At 38.0% G+C, this 23,365-nt stretch overlaps 1 protein-coding gene across 4 annotated transcripts; it reads left to right on the forward strand.

The window, feature by feature from the left end:
* Positions 1-68: 68 nt before the first annotated feature.
* Positions 69-17,855, forward strand: wt1a (WT1 transcription factor a). 4 transcript variants are annotated; one of them, XM_058075745.1, is made up of 9 exons: positions 69-545; positions 3,986-4,108; positions 5,501-5,603; positions 8,150-8,233; positions 12,372-12,471; positions 14,143-14,287; positions 15,364-15,453; positions 15,716-15,808; positions 15,968-17,855. In XM_058075745.1, the coding sequence occupies exons 1-9, from the start codon at positions 71-73 to the stop codon at positions 16,087-16,089; spliced, it is 1,335 nt and encodes a 444-aa protein (XP_057931728.1). In that variant the 5' UTR covers positions 69-70; the 3' UTR covers positions 16,090-17,855. The 4 variants fall into 4 exon arrangements, with proteins under 4 accessions (XP_057931728.1, XP_057931729.1, XP_057931727.1 ...); XM_058075746.1 differs by having other exon boundaries at positions 15,716-15,799; XM_058075744.1 differs by lacking the exon at positions 8,150-8,233 and having other exon boundaries at positions 15,716-15,799.
* Positions 17,856-23,365: the final 5,510 nt, after the last annotated feature.

A 23,365-nucleotide genomic window follows, 5' to 3' on the forward strand; every position in this document is an offset into this window, starting at 1 on the left:
GACTTGATTGAGAGGCTGAGAACTTCACAAGGCAACTTCCATATTTTAGGGATTGTCATCCTGAACCAAGATGGGTTCAGATGTACGTGACCTGAACTCCCTTCTTCCTCCAGTACCAGCGGGGCCTAGTCCAAACTGTCCGGCTTTACCCGTCAGTACAGCCCCTCAGTGGGCTCCCGTGCTGGACTTCCACACCGCCGCCTCCCCTTACTCCTCTCTGGGAACCCCTCACACTTCCCTTGGGCCGCACTCCTTCATCAAGCAGGAGCCCACCTGGGGTAGCACAGGTGACCCCCACCACCTCGACTCCGATCCTCATTGTGGCCTCAGCGCTTTCACCGTACACTTTTCCGGCCAGTTCACCGGCACGGGGGCTTGTCGGTATGGGGCTGCGTTCGGGGCACCCCCTTCTGCGCCGCCGCCGTCCAGCCAGCCACCTTCTGTTGGGGCCCCGCATCACCACCAGACTCCCAGCAGGATGTTCAGTAACCCGTCGTACTTGACCAACTGCATGGACACGCAACCTACAGTCCGCAATCAGACAGGTAGATGTGTGTGTGTGTGTGTGTGAGTGTGTGTGTGTGTGTGTGCACAGATGCTTCATTATACACACCATAGATTGTTTACATGCAGCATCGTGGTTGTGTGACATGCTCTTAAGTGGTTTAAATATGTTGCCTTTAGGGCCTCAACTCACGGTCGTCTCCCACAGTGTCACTAACTTTATCGACATAATTGACAAAAACAGGATTAATGACAGCTACAATAAAAAAAACTTTTTAATTTAATTTTTAGCACAAAAAGAAGTACAAAAGTTTTTTTTTACATCATTACTGATCTGATTTACAATGTTACATAATATATATCAATATAATAATAATAATATAAATATATAAATATAATATAAATAATATATTATAAATATAAATATATAGATATATATAAATATAAATTTATAAATATATTAATATTAATATTTAAATAACTCACTAAATATATAATAATGGTTGTAGTTTGTAGTAGTATACCACGGTAGTCTCCCACAGTGTCACTAACTTTATCGACATAATTGACAAAAACAGGATTAATGACAACTACAATAAAAAACTTTTTAATTTAATTTTTAGTACAAAAAGAAAGAAGTACAAAAGGTTTACAATGTTACATAATATATATAAATATAATAATAATATAAATATATAAATATGATATAAATAATATATTATAAATATATAAATATATATATATATAAACAATATTAAAATAATTAACTAAATATATAATAATGGTTGTAGTTTGTAGTAGTATACAAATGTATTTTTCTGACTTTACTTACAGTTTTCCAAACTATTATTTTGTCAGCATTACTGTAAATTGTAATGTGATCACAAGATGACAGTATACTGGCACAATTGTATGTATTGGCATGTTATTATTTTCTTTATTCAAATACTGCTTATCAATTCAATGCATTTTATTATCCAAATTTTCTAATCATTTTACTTATTAACACAAATGGTGGACAGATTCAGTCTCACCTTGTCAATGAAGAATACTAGGGATGAGATTTATGATATTGAATATTCTGTTTCGCTCCATAAAAAGGTTCATAAATTTGTTTAAAATACATATATATATATATATATATATATATATATGGTTGTGTTTATACAGCCGACCTCACTGGCTCACTGAGGCAACATGAAATCACATGCCATAACTTCATGTTTTATAATTATTGGACAGGGTGGACACTTTAGCAAAAAAGGGGTATTTTTAGTAAATCAAATTGTATTCAATTGCATTATTAAATTATATTTAATACATGATGTTTCAGGAAAACTTGCAAGATTTGTAATGCAAAAGTTGCAAGATTCAGGTGAACTCGATGCATCCGTTTAAGAATTTAATAAGTGAGTTTATGTCATGATGGTAATATTTCGTCCCATTCATATTCTATACCGCTTGTCCTCTCTAGGGTCACACGTAATAAACATTATTAATAAATAATAACACTGAAACTATAATAATTAGATTTAAGACATTAACAATTAAGTCATAAATTGTGTTTCTAGTCGTCACATTTATTCCCTGGAGCCCTCCATGCCAGATAATGAATATGTTTATTTAGGTCCAGTAGATTAATTAGTAATAACATGCTTACTAAGCAGATAATTTAGGATTAATATTATAATCAAAGCAATGAGCTGACCCCCTAACCTGTTTTATCTGCTCCCTGCTGTGGCTGGACGAGCACACACAAACAAAGTAACAGCAGGACTCCGGTCACACAGTAGAGCTGATAGCGACGCAGGGTCACGCAGGGACCATCGCATCACTGCAAACCTCCGGGCTGCACCCTTGGAAGGAGGCGTGCACGAATACGCAGTGTGTGTTATTTATTGTTTTGGGGTACACTTGTGTGCATAAATTGTTAATGGAAGATGATATAATGAACTGGTATTTGAGTACTTGTTTATTTGAAGGACTGATTGACACGTATGATGCGTTCAAATGTATCATGTCATCACACACACAAATACACACGTAGAGATGTTAGACTAGTTTCTTTTCTCCTTCCCCCACTTAAAGGGAGTGAAAATGTCACATTTTAATTGACGGACGAGTGTGTATGTGTGTGTGTTTATGTGGGAGTGTAATTTATGGGTGTCCAAATGGTGGCCCGGAGGACATTTTGGACCCTCAGCACATTTTAAACAAAAATACAATTTTTTTCTGGAATAAAGTCACGATATTAAGATAATCAACTGATAATATTAAGAGAAATAAGTTGTAAGCTTATGACTAGGGATGTCTGATATTGGCTTTTTTTCAGTTTCCGATATTTGTAACATGACATACATATCTAATGTGGTGGAATGAACAGCGATATTAACCCTTATTGCATTTTAATGTTATAATTATCGGACATCCATAGAAAAGACAAAATAATTATTGTATAATGACGAAAAAAATATTTTAGAAGCATAAAGTTGTCATAACAAAGAGGAAAAACAATACATTTAGTTTTTAGAAGTTGTAATATTATGATAAACAAAACAAAGAATGACATTGAAATTGTTGGAAAATTACTATTGTTGTTTTTTTTCTGTAGTATATACTGTATTGTAAATCACGCCTCTACTTCGATATACTTCAGAAATATCATTACCAGTAAATACCAGCCTAAATTTGACCTGACCTCGGATCAGGAGGGAAATCAGTGGTATCACACATCACCACAAATCATAGGATTTCACAAGATACAGGCTGTTTTTTTGTAATAGTAATGGTTTAATTTCATTTGAACATGCATCAGATTACAATTGAATGCATCACATAATCAGTTCACAGTTCCACATGTCCAAAAGGAGTAGGAAGAAGCAAAGCTTATTAAATCCTACCCCTCCATCTGGTACTTTTACAATCAGTAACTGTTACATTTGTTCACTTCCTGCTTTCCTAATATAGTTTAGTTTGTTTTTTTTTATTTTAATGTTATTTTTCTGTCACGTACCGAAGTAGGAGGTGATATGAGCATCCAATGACATAATGGGTACCATAGTAAGTGTCAATATAGTGATATATATAGCACATCATGACTGGTTCAAGACTCTTCATCCTTGTATTTAGCAAACATCAACTGCTTGTATTGTTTTTGAATTTGCTTGTTTTTTATTTAAATATACAATATATATATATATGTATTTATATATATCCCCCTGATTTATGGAACATATCAGCCAGTCCTGTCATTATTAACGTCTTCCAGTATCACAGAATCAGTAAAAGAGACATTTATTGTATGATTGTAAACAATGCATGATCACTGAATTGAGTTGTAACCATCTGCTGTTTTCTTGTATTCATATTTGCTGTTGGAGCTAGAAACATAATTCACGATATGAACATACACAATGAAATGAAATCCTGTTGATGACAATGTCCATGTAACCCACGTTCCGCTTTTGTGTGTGTATTGCAGGTTACAGTACAGTTGCGTTCGATGGAGCCAGTAATTACGGTCACACTCCAAGTCATCACAGCTCGCAGTTCCCCAACCACCCCTTCAAACACGAAGACACTTTAAGTCATCAGAACACCATCGGTATGCTTCACATGACATAAAGTCACAAAGTTAAAACACAATCAATGGAGGACAGCGTCCAAGACGTCCAGCAGATTTAGCTGCATATTTATGTTCATGCATCTGTAAAGCTGCTGACCTCACTGTGGGGACGTCTTCTAACGTCTCCACGGTGACCTGGCCTGTCACAAGAGTAAATCAGCCATATCCTGACTCACACACTCCCTTGGCTTCTCGCTCTTTCATCCACCCACCAATGCCCTTAAATGCACCCCTTTGCATGTTATTGGTAAATACTGAAGAGTATGTTTTATGTCACTGCATCAATGCAGCAAAAATAAGCACAATTTTTATGGAGTAGCTAGGAAAATTGGAACGCGGAGAAGTCTCCAGGGAGCATTTCAGTCTAGATGGGTAGCAGACGTGTAAAAATGAAAGGGTCTTGTGGTAATGGTAATGGTTTTATTTCATTTAAAAATGCATCAGATTACAATTGAATGCATCACATAATCAGTTCACAGTTCCACATGTCCAAAAGGAGTAGGAAGAAGCAAAGCTCATTAAATCCTACCCCTCTATCTGGTACTTTTACAATCAGTAACTGTTACATTTGTTCACTTCCTGCTTTCCCAATGTGGTTTAAGGTTATTTATTTATTTTTCATTCATTCATTCATTTTCTACCGCTTTTTCCTCACGAGGGTCGCGGGGGTGCTGGAGCCTATCCCAGCTGTCTTTGGGCGAGAGGCGAGGTACACCCTGGACTGGTCGACAGCAATTTAATTTAATTTAATTTAATTTAATTTAATTTAATTTAATTTAATTTAATTTAATTTAATTTAATTTAATTTAATTTAATTTAATTTAATTTAATTTAATTTAATTTAATTTAATTTAATTTAATTTAATTCAATTCAATTCAATTCAATTCAATTCAATTCCATTCCATTCCATTCCATTCCATTCCATTCCATTCCATTCCATTTTATTTTATTTTATTTTATTTTATTTTATTTTATTTTATTTTATTTTATTTTATTTTATTTTATTTTATTTTATTTTATTTTATTTTATTTTATTTTATTTTATTACATTTATAATCATATTAAAAATACAATTAATTTGTTAAGTTTATAGTAATTATGGGTGAAAAATATGTATTTTGCATGGTCACGGTTTCCCATGAACACTGAAATATAGACGACTAATCATCCTACATATCTTTGATTCCAGTCTAATGTTAGCATCCTTCCTTTTGAATGGGTTGAATATGAGCATCAATATTTTTGCCCCTTGCCTATATGCACCATAGACCCCCTCATGTATGATTTTACATTACATTACATACGTAAAACAAAAGCAACCAATTATCTTACAAATGTATGTATTTGTGTCAATGTGTGTACATATGCAGCAGAGCAGCAGTATTCCATGCCCCCTTCGATGTATGGATGCCACACGCCTTCAGACAGCTGTACAGGAAGCCAGGCTCTTCTTCTGCGGAATCCTTACAACAGGTAGCACACTCATACACACACACTGAGGCGAGCATCCTTGTATACTGTATTTGTACAGTGTGTACACTACGAAGAATCTATTTTTATAACAGCAATAAATGTTCCTGAAACTATTGTTGATTGTTTCATGCAAGGAGGCAATAATTCAGCCCAGGGTGGAAGGATGCAGATTGGACAGGATGTTCACCTTGGAGACAGGTCTCTGTGCCTTTGCAGCTTCCTCTCCGTGTTGTTCTGCTTCCTTGTATGCTAGCTTACCGAGACGGATGATGAATTTCCAAAGCATTTCTGAAGTGTGGATAAAATTGAAACTTTTCGAGACAATGATAGTAGTCCTGGCGCCACTGGACTTTGGCAAAGCTAGGGCAGGAATTTGGGAATTTGTTGACCTACTAAAGTTGGCACTACCAGAAAATATGACATGTATGCTACCTTGGGTTTTAATTTTTATTTTTTTAATTAAGCACAACATTCACTGTTAAATGATCCATTGGGGACACATGTAGGCTGGAGACTATCCCAGCTGACTTTGGGCAAAAGGACTGCTCACCTGTCAATCACAAGGCACATTCATACAAACAAGCATTGATTCATTCATTCATTCATTTTCTACCGCTTTTCCTCATGAGGGTCGCGGGGGTGCTGGAGCCTATCCCAGCTGTCTTCGGGCGAGAGGCGGGGTACACCCTGGACTGGTCGCCAGCCAATCACAGGGCACATATAGACAAACAACCATTCACACTCACATTCATACCTATGGACAATTTGGAGTCACCAATTAACCTAGCATGTTTTTGGAATGTGGGAGGAAACCGGAGTACCCGGAGAAAACCCACGCATGCACGGGGAGAACATGCAAACTCCACGCAGAGATGCCCGAGGGTGGAATTGAACCCTGGTCTCCTAGCTGTGAGGTCTGCGCGCTAACCACTAGATCGACAATGGGCCACATACAGAATAAATTGTGTTGGGCGTTTTCATTCATTCATTCATTTTCTACCTGTAATGTCCCTCTGATGTACTCGTTCCTGATCCTATCCATCCTGGTCATTTCCCACCTCAGCATCCTCATCTCTGCTACCTCCAGTTCTGCTTCCTGTCTTTTCCTCAGAAAAAGTTTGTCATTGTTCTGATGTGTGTTTATTTTATGTTTAGAATATGCCATGGGCCCCCCAAAAAATAGCTGCGGGCTGCAAAATGACTTTGATTATGCCAGAATTATATATATTTTTTTTTAAATCGGTATATCAAAACTTTGATGTTTGATCTCTTGTTATGTTATTATTTTATGAAATTGATATTTCATAGTGATTTTCATTCATTTTCTACCGCTTTTCCTCACGAGGGTCGCGGGGGGTGCTGGAGCCTATCACAGTTGTCTTCAAGCGAGAGGCGGGGTACACCCTGCCAGCCAATCACAGGGCACATATAGACAAACAATCACAGGAATCGAACTCTGGTCCTCCTAGGTGTGAGGTCTGCGCGCTAACATTCATCGTGATTTTTCCAAATAAATTTATAAAGTGTGATTTAAAGAGAAACAAACACATAAACACAACATTTTTGATTGTTATAATACATTATTTCCAGTTGCTCTCAATTCTTTTGGACCCTGTTTTATGTCATTGCTTAGTTGTAGTGTAGTGTAGTGTAGTGTAGTTTAGAGTTTTATAGCAAATGTAGCATCAGAAGCCCACCACTTCACAGTACTCTGCTTTTGCGTGTTGTTATGTTTTTTTTTAACTTATTGCCCATGACAGTATTTTACTTCATCTTTGTGAATACATACCGCCGTGTGATGTGCGTCTGTGTGCGTATGTGAAAAAGAGATGGAGTCGAACATGAACTTGGAGGTCGGCTTGTCGTCTTTGTCATAAACATAACTGATACGGTCTGAGCAAAAACACACATACATATTGTTGGGGTTGAGTGTGGGTTGTCTAATCTTGCAGCCTGGTACAAGTTGGACTGTATTTACTCTGCATGTTGTCAGCCAGAACCAGATGACGTCAAAACAGGCTAAAGTGAAGTGAAGTTAATATTAGTAGTATTTGTAAAAATCCAACTACTGAAGTATGAGTTTCATAAATTTGTCTCAAAAATGGGCTGGACATTTTTGCTGTGATGGAGGAGACGTTGTTTGTGTAATGACAAGGTTGTTATTTTTATGATTGTGATCTTCAGTCGTAGAAATAATGGCTGTGTAATGAGTAGCGTACCAGGCACCGCTTGTACCCTGTCTACTCAAACTGTTTGCAGCCTGCAGGTGGTGTGTTCTGCAGAGTATAAATCCACCATGGATGTACTGTATGTACAGACGTGTGAGCATGGCGGGTCAGGGTGATACTTTTTGGCTTTGTTCCATTTGCAGCTGTCTAAGGTGTATAGTCTTATCTTCTTTGTCCAATAGCAACTCAGAATTTGCCATCAGTGCGCTCATTCTGGGAACAACATGAAGATATAGAACACGGCAAACGGTCATTCCGGCCGTGGTGTCCATTGTCCATCTCATGAGTTCTCTTCTACATTTTGTCTGTCCTCCACAGTGGTGAAAATTTATATCAAATGACCTCTGAGTTGGAGTGTGTGGCTTGGAACCCTGTCAATACACTGGTGTCCACCATGAAGAGGTAGGAGTTCATCCATCGCTGTCTTGAACAAACACCAGACTGTGAGGTAGATGTTATCTACTGGAAAAAACAGAAAATACACAGACAGCAGAATCAAGATGGTGGACAGAATTTGCTTCTTATGGACCAACAGAACAGTTACACAATGTAAAAGTAAGTAAAGAGTGATAGAAAAGCGATTCTCGAAGCTCTACTTTCATGGCGCAGGGTGGCAGAGCGTGTCGCAGCTCATGACTGTACTGCGCCAAAATGGGCGTGGCGGCGCACCAAGCGAGGTGTCCACATTTTCATCCTTGTGACAATGACACAGTGACAATGTTAAGACAAAACAGTGCTGCAAATGTGCACTGAAAGCTCGCCAGCTCTGACTTGGTCAATTCTTGGCGCAGGCGAAGCGCACCCCGCGCAGTGTTAAATTAGCTGACAGCCGCAGGATGCAGGGGAATTCTCGGCCCCATGATACGGAATCATTTATTCATTAATTTTCTGCCGCTTATCCTCACAAGGGTCGCGGGGGGTGCTGGAGCCTATCACAGTTGTCTTCAAGCGAGAGGCGGGGTACACCCTGGACTGGTCGCCAGCCAATCACAGGGCACATATGGACAAACAACCATTCACACTCACATTCATATCTATGGACAATTTGGAGTCACTAATTAACCTAGCATGTTTTTGGAATGTGGGAGGAAATCAGAGTACCCGGAGAAAACCCACGCATGCACAGGGAGACTGGTCGCCAGCCAATCACAAGGCACATATAGACAAACAACCATTCACACTCACATTCATACCTATGGACAATTTCATTCATTCATTTTCTACCGCTTATCCTCACGAGGGTTGCGGGGGTGCTGGAGCCTATCCCAGCCGTCTTTGGGCAAGAGGTGGGGTACACCCTGGACTGGTCACCAGCCAATCACAGGGCACATATAGACAAACAACCATTCACACTCACATTCATACCTGTGGACAATTTGGAGTCGCCAATTAACCTAGCATGTTTTTGGAATGTGGGAGGAAACCGGAGTACCCGGAGAAAACCCACGCATGCATGGAGAGAACATGCAAAACTCCACAAGGGTGGAATTGAACTTTTTACTCTTGTTTTAGCTGTGTATTAATGAATGAATGTTGTATTTTAATGTATCTTTTACTCTGTTTACTTGCTTTTATTCAACTCCATTCTTCTGTAAAGTGTCTTTGAGTATTTTGAAAAGCGCTATACAAATAAAATATATTATTATTATTATGGGCTCGCCCAGCCATACAAGCCCCATAGACAGCTGTAAAGCAGTCTATGGGACCGCCTGAACACTTTTGGGACATGGTACCTACTTGCTAGATGCATGTTAGGATTTTAGCTAATTTGCCGCTCTCTAAAGGCAAATACACACATGGCATGATGTGGGGACGCTATGGGACTGACTCTTCGCTTTTGAGACTCTGTGCTTTCTTTTTAGCCGCTACAATGCTAAGTGTTAGCGTGTTGGCATTTCAGCTTTGTTGCTCGATTCCTCGTCTAATGTACGCACGGCATTGGTCGGCGGCGCGGCGCGGCACGGCACGGCAGACACCGGGCCCGAGGTTCACAGCACAGGTGGCAAGCCCATCAAAATTTCTGCGGGAATTTTCTAGTTATTATTATTATTATTATACTAATGGCAAGCTTCCAGTGTGTTTAGCTAGTTAGTTTGCGGTGTCTCTTCTGTACGACATCATGTGACACAAAGACATTTGAAAAAAAAAACATTTACTTACTAGATCAAAAACTTTGTATATACAGATCTCGAAAGTCATCTCTCGACTGTTCGCCATCAATTAAACGTGACTACAAAGAAGTATAACAGCGTACTCCGTTCAAAGGTCCACCCACACTGGACTGCTGTGTGTCATCATGACCTGCATAGTTCCCAAATGCCATAGAACCAGCAGGCATCCATCATAGTTAGCAGATGAACGTGTGTGAGAAAGTTGTGTGCATGCGTGATGAGATGCTACATTTATTTGGATTTTTTGGGGGGTGTTTTGATGTGCGTCTTTCATATCTGATAGGTGCTGAAAGTATAATTAGAGTATGAGGCTTGAGCCAACTCCGTGATGTGTAGCGCTCAATCAGGCAGGCTGAATTGAAGCGCAGGGAGGAAGAAATGGGAGTCAGTGGAAGGGAGGGCGATAAAGAGGAACTGGATGAGAGAAAGGAGAAAGAGGAAATGTTGGGGAGTTGAACACAGTTTTGTTTAGGTCACACAGACACACACACACACACACAAAAAAGCTACATTATGTTCTTTTTGTGGATGTGTGATTACACAACGCATCAGACTGCTTTGTGATGAATCCGGTAGCAACATTGTATCTTGGGAAACAGGTTTTTGATGAAATAAGGGTGTTTATACAGTATAAAAGAGAATAATATACAGTGGGAAGATGAATTATTTCATACAATACTGATTTTGTACACTTACAAGGACACAAACAGCTCATAATTATTCTGGTTGGTTTATTTTAACACTCCTCCTTACAGATACCGTGAAAACAGATATAGTTTTCATTGTTAATCTGTTTCTAAAGGTCACATGAAAACCGGATCAACTTGAACACAAGATTAGGTTTGGGCATTGTTTGAATTTGAGCGATTCCTGTTTCGATTTCTAATTTCGATTCGATTCTAACCATTCATTCATTTTCTACCGCTTTTTTGCGGGGGTTGCTGGAGCCTATCCCAGCTGTCTTTGGGCGAGAGGCGGGGTACACCCTGGACTGGTCGCCAGCCAATCACAGGGCACATATAGACAAACAACCATTCACACTCACATTCATACCTATGGACAATTTGGAGTCGCCAATTAACCTAGCATGTTTTTGGGAATGTGGGAGGAAACCGGAGTACCCGGAGAAAACCCACGCATGCACGGGGAGAACATGCAAATTCCACACAGAGATGGCCGAGGGTGGAATTGAACCCTGGTCTCCTAGCTGTGAGGTCTGCGCGCTAACCAATTGTTTCTTGAATTAAATTGTGTTTCTTACCGTCTTTATCAAAGTTCTGGCACTTGTTACTTTTTTGCAGGTTTTTTTTACTTAAAAAAAGAGCACAGATTCAACACTGAGGAATACGGACTGTTCTTGAACGCCTCATTCAATTACTATGCACTGTGGTTGAAAACAGGAAGGGAGAAGATTTGTTTATTGTTCTGTGCACATTCTATGAACAAATACATTATTCAGATTATTATCAGATTATTCAAGAATGAATAATGAATTGTCTTTTTGGGCACTTGTTGTTTGTCACCTGCTGCTTATAATGATTTGCCTTGTAGTTTCTAAGAAAAAGTCAATTACATGCATGCATTTTTTGTCAGAGTTCTGCAAATACAAATGAAAATATTTGACGTCCAAACTGTAGACATATTAAAATGTACAGACAGGTCTCCAGATAGAACGGCTTGCTCGTAGGCGCCAGGCAAAATAGTTATTTACTGTGGTTCCAATGTACGTTCCAAATCCTGAAGGTTTTGAGGCTGTTGCTTGGCAAATTAATGGTTTCCCATCCACTGGATTCAGTATGAGGTTAGGCCACTCCAGAATCTCAATATACTTCTTCTGGAACCACTGCTTCTTTTCCTGCCCATATGTTTTGGGGGAATTTTATTTTGAAAAACCCATCGACAATCCATCGTCACTGTTTTAAGTGAAGCCAGAAAATTCTCATTAGACATTCTTCGGTACGGTACACCCCCATACATGTGTCTCTTCGTGAGGTGTGAGTGACGTTTTTGTATCCCAGCTGGACTGGTCGCCAGCCAATCACAGGGCACATATAGACAAACAACCATTCACACTCACATTCATACCTATGGACAATTTGGAGTCGCTAATTAACCTAGCATGTTTTTGGAATGTGGGAGGAAACCGGAGTACCCGGAGAAAACCCACGCATGCACGGGGAGAACATGCAAACTCCACACAGAGATGGCCGAGGGTGGAATTGAACTTGGGTCCCTATTCAACATATCTGACAATATTTTCCACAGTCTCAAATGATTGGATTCACATTGACATATTTCCTGCTGTATGTTTCTGCAGGTCTTCCACTGTAATTTAGATTCTGTGTAAATTGTGCTTTTGTGTGTTGCAGCCATACAGGAGGCTATGACAGTGAACCCACCACGCCCATGGTGTACAGCTGCAGCACGCAGTACCGCATACACACACACGGCGTCTTCAGGGGAATACAGGTATGACTAACTCACACTGCTGATCCCTCAGGTCTTTAAACTTGTGTATTGTCAGTTGGAGCATATTGCAGATATTTGAAAATGTGAGACGTGTTGTTTTGTAGTTTAGAATGAAAAGAATGACAAAAAGCAAGCATTGTTGATCTTGTGTTGATTTTTATGCATGACTCTGCTTTATGATGTTTATTTAGTCAACTTTGTGATGATCTAAGCATTAGGCTTTGGGATATTTTTCACACTCACACTCACTTAAAATTGGTAATGGTAATGGTGATGGTTTTATTTCATTTGAACATGCATCAGATTACAATTGAATGCATCACATAATCAGTTCACAGTTCCACATGTCCAAAAGGAGTAGGAAGAAGCAAAGCTTATTAAATCCTACCCCTCCATCTGGTACTTTTACAATCAGTAACTGTTACATTTGTTCACTTCCTGCTTTCCTAATGTGGTTTAAGGTATTTTTTTTACATATTTTTTACATTTTTTTAATTTTTTTGTCACGTACCGAAGTGATATGAGGTGATATGACCATACAATGACATAATGTGTACCATAGTACACATAGTACACATAGTACAACTGTCAATATAGTGATATATACTATAGCACATCATGACTGGTTCAAGACTCTTCATCCTTGTATTTAGCAAACATCAACTGCTTGTATTGTTTCTTGAATTGGCTCATCATTGTGCATTGTTTGAGGGTCTTACTCAATCCATTCCATAGTTTGATTCCACATACTGAAATGCTATGGCTTTTTAACGTAGTCCTAGCATATAAGTGTTTCAAATGTAGTTCTTCCATGAGATCATATTTCTCATCTCTTGTAGAGAAGTATTGGATGACATTTTTTTTAGGTAATTGGTTATTTTTAGCCTTATGCATTATTTTAGCTGTTTGAAAATTAGATTTGATTTAAAGAAGCCTATAATAAATAAGTGTTCCCAAGTTTTGAAAAGGAAAACATTCATTTATTTATTAATTTTCTAGCGCTTATCCTCACAAGGGTACACCCTGGACTGGTCGCCAGCCAATCACAGGGCACATATAGACAAACAACCATTCACACTCACATTCATACCTATGGACAATTTGGAGTCGCCAATTAACCTAGCATGTTTTTGGAATGTGGGAGGAAACCGGAGTACCAGGAGAAAACCCACGCATGCACAGGGAGAACATGCAAACTCCACACAGAGATGGCCGAGGGTGGGAAAAGGAAAACAGTGAAATGAAAACATGCCAGGGAACAACATGTGAATATACGTTTTAAGTAAATAGGTTTTTCTTTATTCTGCAGATGAGAAAAAGAAAGAAGAGGGTTAGCTATTATTGTGTTATATGTGTTATTTCCTGTGACTCTCCCCCACAGGGCGTCTGCAGTGAGCAGTGGGGTTATAATGGGTCACTCTGGGAAGGGGTCTGTCTAAAAGGCGTGACTAACAGCTCCCTTTGGACTGCAGTCAAACTGGGGTCACTTGACTGCTAATTATCATCTAATGAAAATAAAGAAAGAATATGACCATTTTATTATAATAATCCCATAAGAACTCAAATGATTCAATTATGCAACCTTATTTACAAACCAAATGGATTAAATCTTAATTGACTACATATCTTGCAGGTATGGGTCATTTTATTTTGTTGTGTTCATTTGTGTAGGATGTAAGACGCGTGCCCAGCATCGCTCCAGCCATAGTTCGATCAGAGAGCAGCGAGAAGCGTCCATTCATGTGCCCCCATCCAGGATGCAACAAGCGCTACTTCAAGCTGTCTCAGTTGCAGCTGCACGGCCGTAAACACTCAGGTGAACGCAAGAGTGCACTTGAGATCACATGAACTATGTCTTTGTTCCTTTAACTCACACACACACACACACACACACACACTTCATTTTAATAAAACAAAATAAATCATACAGTGAAATGCATGGAAAAGCATACCAGAGTTCCCCATTTCCAACCATTGTGAATTTGTGAATTATTAGAGGGGGAAAAAATACAATAAAAAGGCAAAAAAAATGTATGCCTTGTCATTTTGTATGCCATGTCATTGTTTTTAGCATGTTTTGACTCCAAACCAGTAAAAAAAAAAACAAAAAAAAAAACATCATGTAATGATTACTTATACCAGGGGTGTCAAAAGTGCAGCCAGTGACTCGTTCATTATTGGCCCACGACACGTTGTAAAACTAAATTTAACACTACAAAAACAGGAAAAATGGGAGAAATAGAGCAGTAAGGCACAATATAAGAAAACAAACTGACATGTTGCTATTAATGCATTAGTGGAGAGTTGCATCATCACTTTTTTTTGCCTCTTTTTTTGCAAAAAAACGTAAAAGTTTGGGTTTATAAAAATGTTTTTGGTATCAAATGAGCTAAAGTTGCTGTCTGTCATGGTTAGGGACTGAAATAGGGATGTTACTATATCCCGCCATGGGTTAAATTTAAACTGACACGTTGATACTAATGCATTAGTGGAGAGTTGCATCATCACTTTTTTTTGCATCTTGTGCTAAATTTAACACTAAAAAAACTGGAAAAACGGGAGAAATAGAGCAGTAAGGCACAATATAAGAAAACAAACTGACATGTTGCTACTAATGCATTAGTGGAGAGTTGCATCATCACTTTTTTTGCCTCTTTTTTTGCAAAAAAACATAAAAGTTTGGGTTCATAAAAACGTCTTTGGTATCAAATGAGCTAAAGTTGGGGACTGAAATGGGGATGTTACTATATCCCGCCATGGGTTAAATTTTTATATCCGTTATTGGTAACAAACACATGCTAACCAGTTTTGTTATTTTGGGGGGTGAAAAACATACATAGAGGGACACCCGCGATCTTAATTTTCAACATCCATTTTTTTGTCTGCATCCAGGTGAGAAAACCCACCACTGTGAGGTCGCAGACTGCGGTCTGAGCTTCTCTCGCTCTGACCAACTCAAACGACACCAGAGGAGACACACAGGTTTGATTATTGTCATTGCCTGACTTTGTCTTCGCTCTTTCCATTTGCTGCTACCTGATTGTTGTATGACTGCCATTGTACTGTACAGTAATCTAACTTCAGTGATCCCTTTTTTTGGATGAAGTTTATAATAGTTGGAAAAGCTTTTGGATTGGCTCTCCTGCAAGCCTCTGCTCTACTATTTTTTTCTCCCACTCTGTGTGTGTGTGTGCGTGTGTGAACCTTTTCCGTCTGTGTGCATGCAAACTGTACATGTGTTTAGGTGTTAAACCCTTCCAATGTGAGACGTGTCAGAGAAAGTTCTCTCGGTCTGACCACCTTAAGACGCACAACCGGACTCATACAGGTAAAACAAGTGCGTAAACTTTTCATTTTTCTTTTCTTCCTCATTTGCATGATAAGTCAACCAGTAATGAATTATTACAATGTAAAGTATACCAAATGTAACAGACATATTTGAATAATTGAAAAAGAGAATAATTTTCTAATATCTTTTTCACATTTCTCCTCTCAGGCGAGAAGCCCTTTCACTGTCGCTGGCCAAATTGTCAGAAGAAGTTTGCCCGCAGTGATGAGTTGGTGCGACACCACAACATGCACCAGAGGAACCTCACCAAGCTCCAACTGGCAGTCTGAGTCGGTGTTCAGTCACTTTATTTATTCGGTAATCAAGTAGTCATTGTTCACTATCACACATAGAGTCGACCTACAGTTGCATGTACTGCACTTATTGCCGGTTTATTCTAATCACAGTACCATGGACGCTCATGAATATTCATATTATTCTCTTCAGTCCAGTTGAAACATGTCTCAACCGACGCTATTCTAAAAAACAAAATGACACAAAATTTACTTTGTCACCTATAACACAAAGCTAATAAACATAAAGCTGATGTTTTCTTCACACTGGATTAATTTTAGCATCTTTAATGCACAAAATGTATCAATTTAATTTGACTGCCTTGGCCTCTTGTGCAAAAAAAACGTAGAAGTTTGGGTTTATAAAAACGTCTTTGGTATCAAATGAGCTAAAGTTGCTGTCTGTCATGGTTAGGGACTGAAATGGGGATGTTACTATATCCCGCCATGGGTTAAATTTAAACTGACATGTTGATACTAATGCATTAGTGGAGAGTTGCATCATCACTTTTTTTTTGCCTCTTGTGCTAAATTTAACACTAAAAAAAACAGGAAAAATGGGAGAAATAGAGCAGTAACACAATAGCACAGTAGCACAATACAAGAAAACAAACTGGCATGTTGCTGCTAATGCATTAGTGGAGAGTTGCATCATCACTTTTTTTGCCTCTTTTAAATGAAATTTAACACTAAAAAAACAGGGAAAATGGGAGAAATAGAGCAGTAAGGCACCATATAAGAAAACAAACTGACATGTAGATACTAATGCATTAGTGGAGAGTTGCATCATCACTTTTTTTGCCTCTTGTGCTAAATTTAACACGAAAAAAACAGGAAAAATGGGAGAAATAGAGCAGTAAGGCACAATATAAGAAAACAAACTGACATGTTGCTATTAATGCATTAGTGGAGAGTTGCATCATCACTTTTTTTTGCCTCTTTTTTTGCAAAAAAACGTCATCTTTTTTTTTTGTTGTTGGCGATGCTGATGATAGAAGGAGCATTAGTTACTCTGTGAAAACAAAGTCATGGTAGAGCAATTTATAGACAAAATAGGTGAATCCCAATTAGTCTCACATAAGGATTGTGGATAATTGGAAAAAAAACATCAGTGTTGTAAAAAAATGTCAGTGGTCACGTCAATAATTAGAAAATAAACATAAACCTAAAATTTCCATATCACAAGTCAAGTATTTTGATGTGTTGTCTTTTTGGCACGGAGCAAAATATTTTGTTGTGTGTCAGTTTTGTGATGTAAGCAGTAGTTATTAGTTATTCGACACTCTTTGAGTAGCAGTACATTGTCTGTTTTGTGGACGTGATGTAAATATGAATGGATATTGACTGTGTTTTTACACACACACTGCATGTTCTCAACTACTGTATGTCTGGCGGGTCACACTGGCTCTGTGACCAGGACTTGGTCAAGATGTAAATAATGTGCTTTGCCATGGGAACGGGGCTCTTTCCATGGGGAATACTTTGGACTTAACTGTGATATTTTTGGCTATTTTTGAATGGATCCTGGAGCCACTTGTTTTTTTTTTTCTTTTTTGACATGTAATAACAATTTAGCTGTAAATAGTAAATGCTAGTGAAACATTGTTTTGTACTACAAATGGAATTACCTAAATTCTTTCTGTGCAAAATGTTTTTTTATTTGTTTTCATGAAGTACTCTCCGGGGTTCTTATTATTTATTATTCAGTATGTTTTTATACGTCATAATAAGCAGTTAATAAAATTCTGATTATGGTATGTCATCACTTCTGTTTTAATGCTCCCCCCGCACAGCTCATTTTTTGTATTGGCTTGCATAATCTGAAAGTGTAATTTCAATGGAACCTTGGTTAGCGTCATTAAGCCATCCCAGAATGTCTGACTCTAACCAAAACGGATGTTAACCAAATACATTTTTTCCATAAGAATAAATTTAAATCCAATTAATCCATTGCAGAAAGACATAAAAATACAGGCAGTGTTTGATGCTGCTCCTGCGCAGGTGTACCTAATGTTGTGGCCAGTCAATGCAGCAGTCAATGGTAATGTTAATGTTGACGTGCATGCTAGGTTAATTACCGACACTAAATTGTCCATAAGTATGAATGTCTGTGTGATTGGCCTTAATGAGGATTGTCCATAGGTATGAATGTGAGTGTGAATGGTTGTTTGTCTATATGTGCCCTGTGATTGGCTGGCCACCAGTCCAAGGTGTATGCTGCCTCTCGCCCGAAGACAGCTGGGATAGGCTCCAGCACCCCCTGCGACCTTTGTGAGGATAAGCGGTAGAAAATGAATGAATTAATTCAGCTGTTAACCCTGGTGGTGTGATGTACAGCTGCTACAGCAGTCAAACATGGACATTTTTAAATCTCATTATTATGATTTTTTTTTGGCTGAGAGTCTTTTGTAGAGCTGCACGGTTGAGTGGTTAGCGTGCAGGCCACACAGCTAGGAGACTCGAGTTCGATTCCACTCTCGGCCATCTCGGTGTGGAGTTTGCATGTTCTCCCCGTGCATGCGTGGGTTTTCTTCGGGTACTCCGGTTTCCTCCCACATTCCAAAAACATGCTAGGTTAATTGGCGACTCCAAATTGTCCATAGGTATGAATGTGAGTGTGAATGGTTGTTTGTCTATATGTGCCCAGTGATTGGCTGGAGTGCCTGAAGACAGCTGGGATAGGCTCCAGCACCCCTTGCGACCCTTGTGAGGGTAAGCAGTAGAAAATGAATGAATGAATGAATGGATGGGTATTAGACATTACACTAATAAATACTTGCTGTGTTGCCTTTGTAAGACTAATGTTATGTTTACTTCAAATAGTCAGGAATGTATTGACTTACAGTAAATACTATGGCCTATGCTATGGGTATGCTGGAGCCTATCCTGTGGAGTTTAGAGTGTCCGATTGACCTAATATACATGTTTTTGGAATGTTGTAGAAAACCCATGCGCTCACAGGGTGAACATGCAAACTCCAAACAATGTAGATTCAAACCCTTAATAAAGTGAATATTTTATGTTTCTTTTTTTCGTCGTGTAGCAAATGAAACATCCAGTGAATGTATGTTAAAACTAGTTCAAAACCCCTGTCATTATCACACACACACACATCCATATATACAGTACATTACAGTACCAACCACTTTCCTCTCTTTATCTGTGGCCAGATTCTTCATCACATTCCTTGGCTCCCCATTGGGTGAAAAAGGCTGATAAAAAATGAACATGTTTTCTTTCAGTGTCTCTCAACTCTTTCACTCCCTTTCGTGTTCCTTCCTCTCCTCTCCCCTCTTTTGTCCTTGCTTGTCCACATAGCTCCAAGTTTATTTTCTATTTTCATTTCCTAGCGTTAGATTTATGAGTCCGTGCTTCACAATAGCGCCGTGTCTTTTGTAAGACGATATTCTTTTTAACTTGCGTCTTCGTTTTATAAGCGAATAAAGACAAAAAAACGCATCGCAGCAGGAGAGAGAAAAGCGACAAAGAGCGATGGCGGATGAGACAGATAAAGACACATTCAGCAATGTTTCTTACGTGAACTTTTATCGCAAGTTTAGCCAAAGTGTTAGTGTAAATCAGACATGTCCAATTCCCTCAGTGGAATTCCCCCTGAAACTCCCCAAGGTCCTTTGTGCTATATCTCAGCTGTCGGACAAGGCCTGTATCTCCCATCTCTCTGCTTTTGTCCGTGTTTATGTGCACTTCACTGTTTCATCTTGGTCCAGTCTTGTCCCGCTCGGGGGCCTTTGAAGCCAGGTAGCTGCTTAGTGTAACTGTGACTTTCACCACGTTCCCCTAAAATGTATTAAAAAAATGAGTCAAGTCCCTGACAATACACTGGGAATTAACTGGTTGCGTTTTTTACATTCTTTTGTGTTTACTTGGGCTGCACGGTAGGCGAGTGGTTAGCGCACAGGCTACACAGCTAGGAGACCCGAGTTCGATTCCACCCTCAGGCATCTCTGTGTGGAGTTTGCATGTTCTCCATGTGCATGCGTGGGTTTTCTCTGGTTTCTTCCCACATTCCAAAAACATGCTAGGTTAATTAGCGACTCCAAATTGTCCATAGGTATGAATGTGAGTGTGAATGGTTGTTTGTCTATATGTGCCCTGTGATTGGCTGGCGACCAGTCCAGGGTGTACCCCGCCTCTCGCCCGAAGACAGCTGGGATAGGCTCCAGCACCCTCCGCTACGCTCATGCGGACAAGTGGTAGAAAATGAATGAATGAATGAATGAATTATTAGAGCCCTCTATGCATGAAACAACACCCCTATAGTCACTTTTACACTTGTATTGCCTAATATAGTAGTGTGAGTGTGAATGGTTGTTTGCCCTGTGATTGGCTGGTGACTAGTCCAGGGTGTACAAAATAATCAAAATAATAATAATTTAATTTGACATACATTCTTGACTTATGTGTACGTATATGTTATTTTAAAGGTCCACAAAACTCACTAAAGTTAACTATTATATTGTTGTCCTTTGAACTGAAGGTTTTTTTTTCCGCCTTTAAATTCATTCACTGGTCCGCCATTTAAGTCTCTACTGCCACCTTGTGGATATCTGTATTTACGCATGACAAATGGAATAAATATACAATACTTTTTTCCATGTAAGATAATGACATCTTTTGTAATAAATAAATAAGTAAATAAAAAAATGTAAAAAAAAAATAATTTTTACATTTTACATTTTTTTTAAAATTTTAAATTTAAAAAATGTAAAAAAAAAAATACAAATAAATAAATAAAAAAATTAAAAATGACATCTTTTGTCACACCTTAACACTTAACAATAAGGTACACAAAAGTACAGCAGTTGATGAGGAAAGAACCTACCTAACTCTAACCACTTGTCTCAATAGTTCATTAGTTCTTCAGTAATGCATTTTTATGCACCGTATTGTAAAGTGAGACCATTAGGGATACTAAATAGATATTTAGGGCATGTTTTGTGCAACTTTTGTATTTTCCTTTTCCACTTCAGAACTCCCGCAACCCCTACAAAAACCAGAACCGCTCCCATATTTATCCTGTATATCCATCCTGTCAGCGACAAATTCAAGTGGAGCACTTCAAACTGTGATGATGCCATATTATTTCATATTATGCTTTGATGACAAGGTGTATGACAAAACGAGGTGTATGACACGTTGCCAAGGTGTTCAGAGACAAGGTTACTCATCTTAAGAGTGAGCAACCCTTTCTGCATCTTCTTCTCCAGCCAAGTGAGTGACGTCATCTGACTGACATCATCTTTGAGGGAAAAAAAAATTATGTAACGTCCTTCTTCAACACATTTTCTTACAGAGTAGGTAAGATGTCCTTCAGTTCATATCTGGTGCAGGTGTTCCAGCACACTATTCCTGCTATATGGTTGTGTTTTAACACTATTAGAGCCCTAAATACATCAAATAACACCCTTATATTCACTTTTACACTCATTTTAGACTATATAGTAGACAAAATAACAGTAAATAAGCCATTCCAGACATAAATAAGACTTGTGCTTATGTTCGAGTTGGGTTTTAGTTCAGCGTGGGTGACTGCAGCAACAGTAACAGTATGTTATTATTAACGATTATTGTGCCTGCTGTGGGATAATTCCAACGTGCAATAAAAGCCTGTTGTTCAGGCGATCAATTCCGGCGTTTGTGTGTCTCAGCAAATATTGCAGTAACATTACTGACATCTAGTGACCATTTTATAATACTACATATTCAGAACATCTTTGAATGTGTCTTAGGAATGCCTTATATTTATATTTCAGTTCAGTTAGCCCAGGGGTGGGCAAACTACGGCCTGGGGGCCACATGCAGCCCACTAAGCGTTTGAATCCGGCCCGCCAGTTGCTTTCTAACTTTTAACATACGTACATGCTGGCAACATGACTTGCAAGTCGGATGTCTTATTCAGTCAAAAAATAAATTATAATAAAAATTTCAAAAAAAAAAAATATATATATATATATATTTTTTTTTTAAATGTAAAATTCAAGTTTGTAGTTTGATGTGATCTGATGTTTAAAGCGTTTGAATCCGGCCCGCCAGTTGCTTTCTAACTTTTAACATACATGCTGGCAACATGACTTGCAAGTCGGATGTCTTATTCAGTAAAAAAAAAAAAACAATAAAAATAATAAAAAAAAAATTAAAATGTAAAATTCAAGTTTGTAGTTTGATGTGGTTTGATGTTTAAAGTGCTCTGGAAAAAAGGGATATATGGAACATATTTAAAACATATAGCTAATAATCTGACACGTTTACAGATAAAATTATACAAATAAGTAAATAAATAATAAATATATAAAAATATAATATAATTGATATATAATGTAATTAATAATATAATTATAATATATAATAAATTATATATATAATATGTAGATTAAATATAATATATAATAAATAAATAAAATTAGACAAATAATTCAAGGTGGACTGTTAGAATTATAAGTGTAAAATAGTGTGTGTTATAAAAAATATATATTCTGGCCCCCCAGACAGTTTTGTTAACTCAATGCGGCCCACGAGTCCAAAAGTTTGCCCACCCCTGAGTTAGCCTTTTTATTCTTCAAAAATGCATAAAAAATGTGCTTCAATGTGCATATTTTTTTAATAATAATAGGCTGTATTCAAGCACGAAACTGTATGATTTTTTAAATATATTTTTGAAAAACCGTGATGAAAATCATAGTTGTTGGTACAGAGAAGTGATGCAGCAAGGGCAAAATGTTTAATTTTATCATAAATAAAATGACATAAATCATGGTTTATCAAAGAAAGTGTATTATTGTATAAAAGTGTACTATTTATTTATCATTAAACCACTTTTAAGCATCCGAGGCATGCCAAAATCCATACACTTGTACATACAATCATAAAATGCACACTTTTATTCATTACTCAACCACAAGATGGCGCCAAAGTCTTGCTATTTTAATACAAACGTACAGGACTTTACGTTCAAACATGATACAGAGAAGTGGTTTAATTTTATCATAAATAAAATGACATAAATCATGGTTTATCAAAAAAAGTGTATTATTGCATAAAAGTGTACTATTTATTTGTCATTAAGCCACTTTTTAGCATCCGAGGCATGCCGTAAAATCCATACACTGTAAACACAATCACAAAATGCACACTGTTACTCATTATTCAACCACAAGATGGCGTCAAAGTCTTGCTATTTTAATACAGGACTTTACTTTCAAACAGGAAAAAAACACAGTAAATTACAATATATTTGAACTACAGTAGTTTGCAA

The sequence above is a fragment of the Doryrhamphus excisus genome, chromosome 6, assembly GCF_030265055.1.
Source record: "Doryrhamphus excisus isolate RoL2022-K1 chromosome 6, RoL_Dexc_1.0, whole genome shotgun sequence".
NCBI lineage: Eukaryota > Metazoa > Chordata > Actinopteri > Syngnathiformes > Syngnathidae > Doryrhamphus > Doryrhamphus excisus.

Bases quoted from the DNA above. Each gene is read 5' to 3' on its own strand.
- wt1a (XM_058075745.1), top strand. From the start codon at position 71: ATGGGTTCAGATGTACGTGACCTGAACTCCCTTCTTCCTCCAGTACCA. The intron at 4,109-5,500 runs GTATGCTTCACA...GTACATATGCAG, and splicing joins AAGTCATCAGAACACCATCG to CAGAGCAGCAGTATTCCATG. The intron at 8,234-12,371 runs GTAGGAGTTCAT...TGTGTGTTGCAG, and splicing joins CTGGTGTCCACCATGAAGAG to CCATACAGGAGGCTATGACA.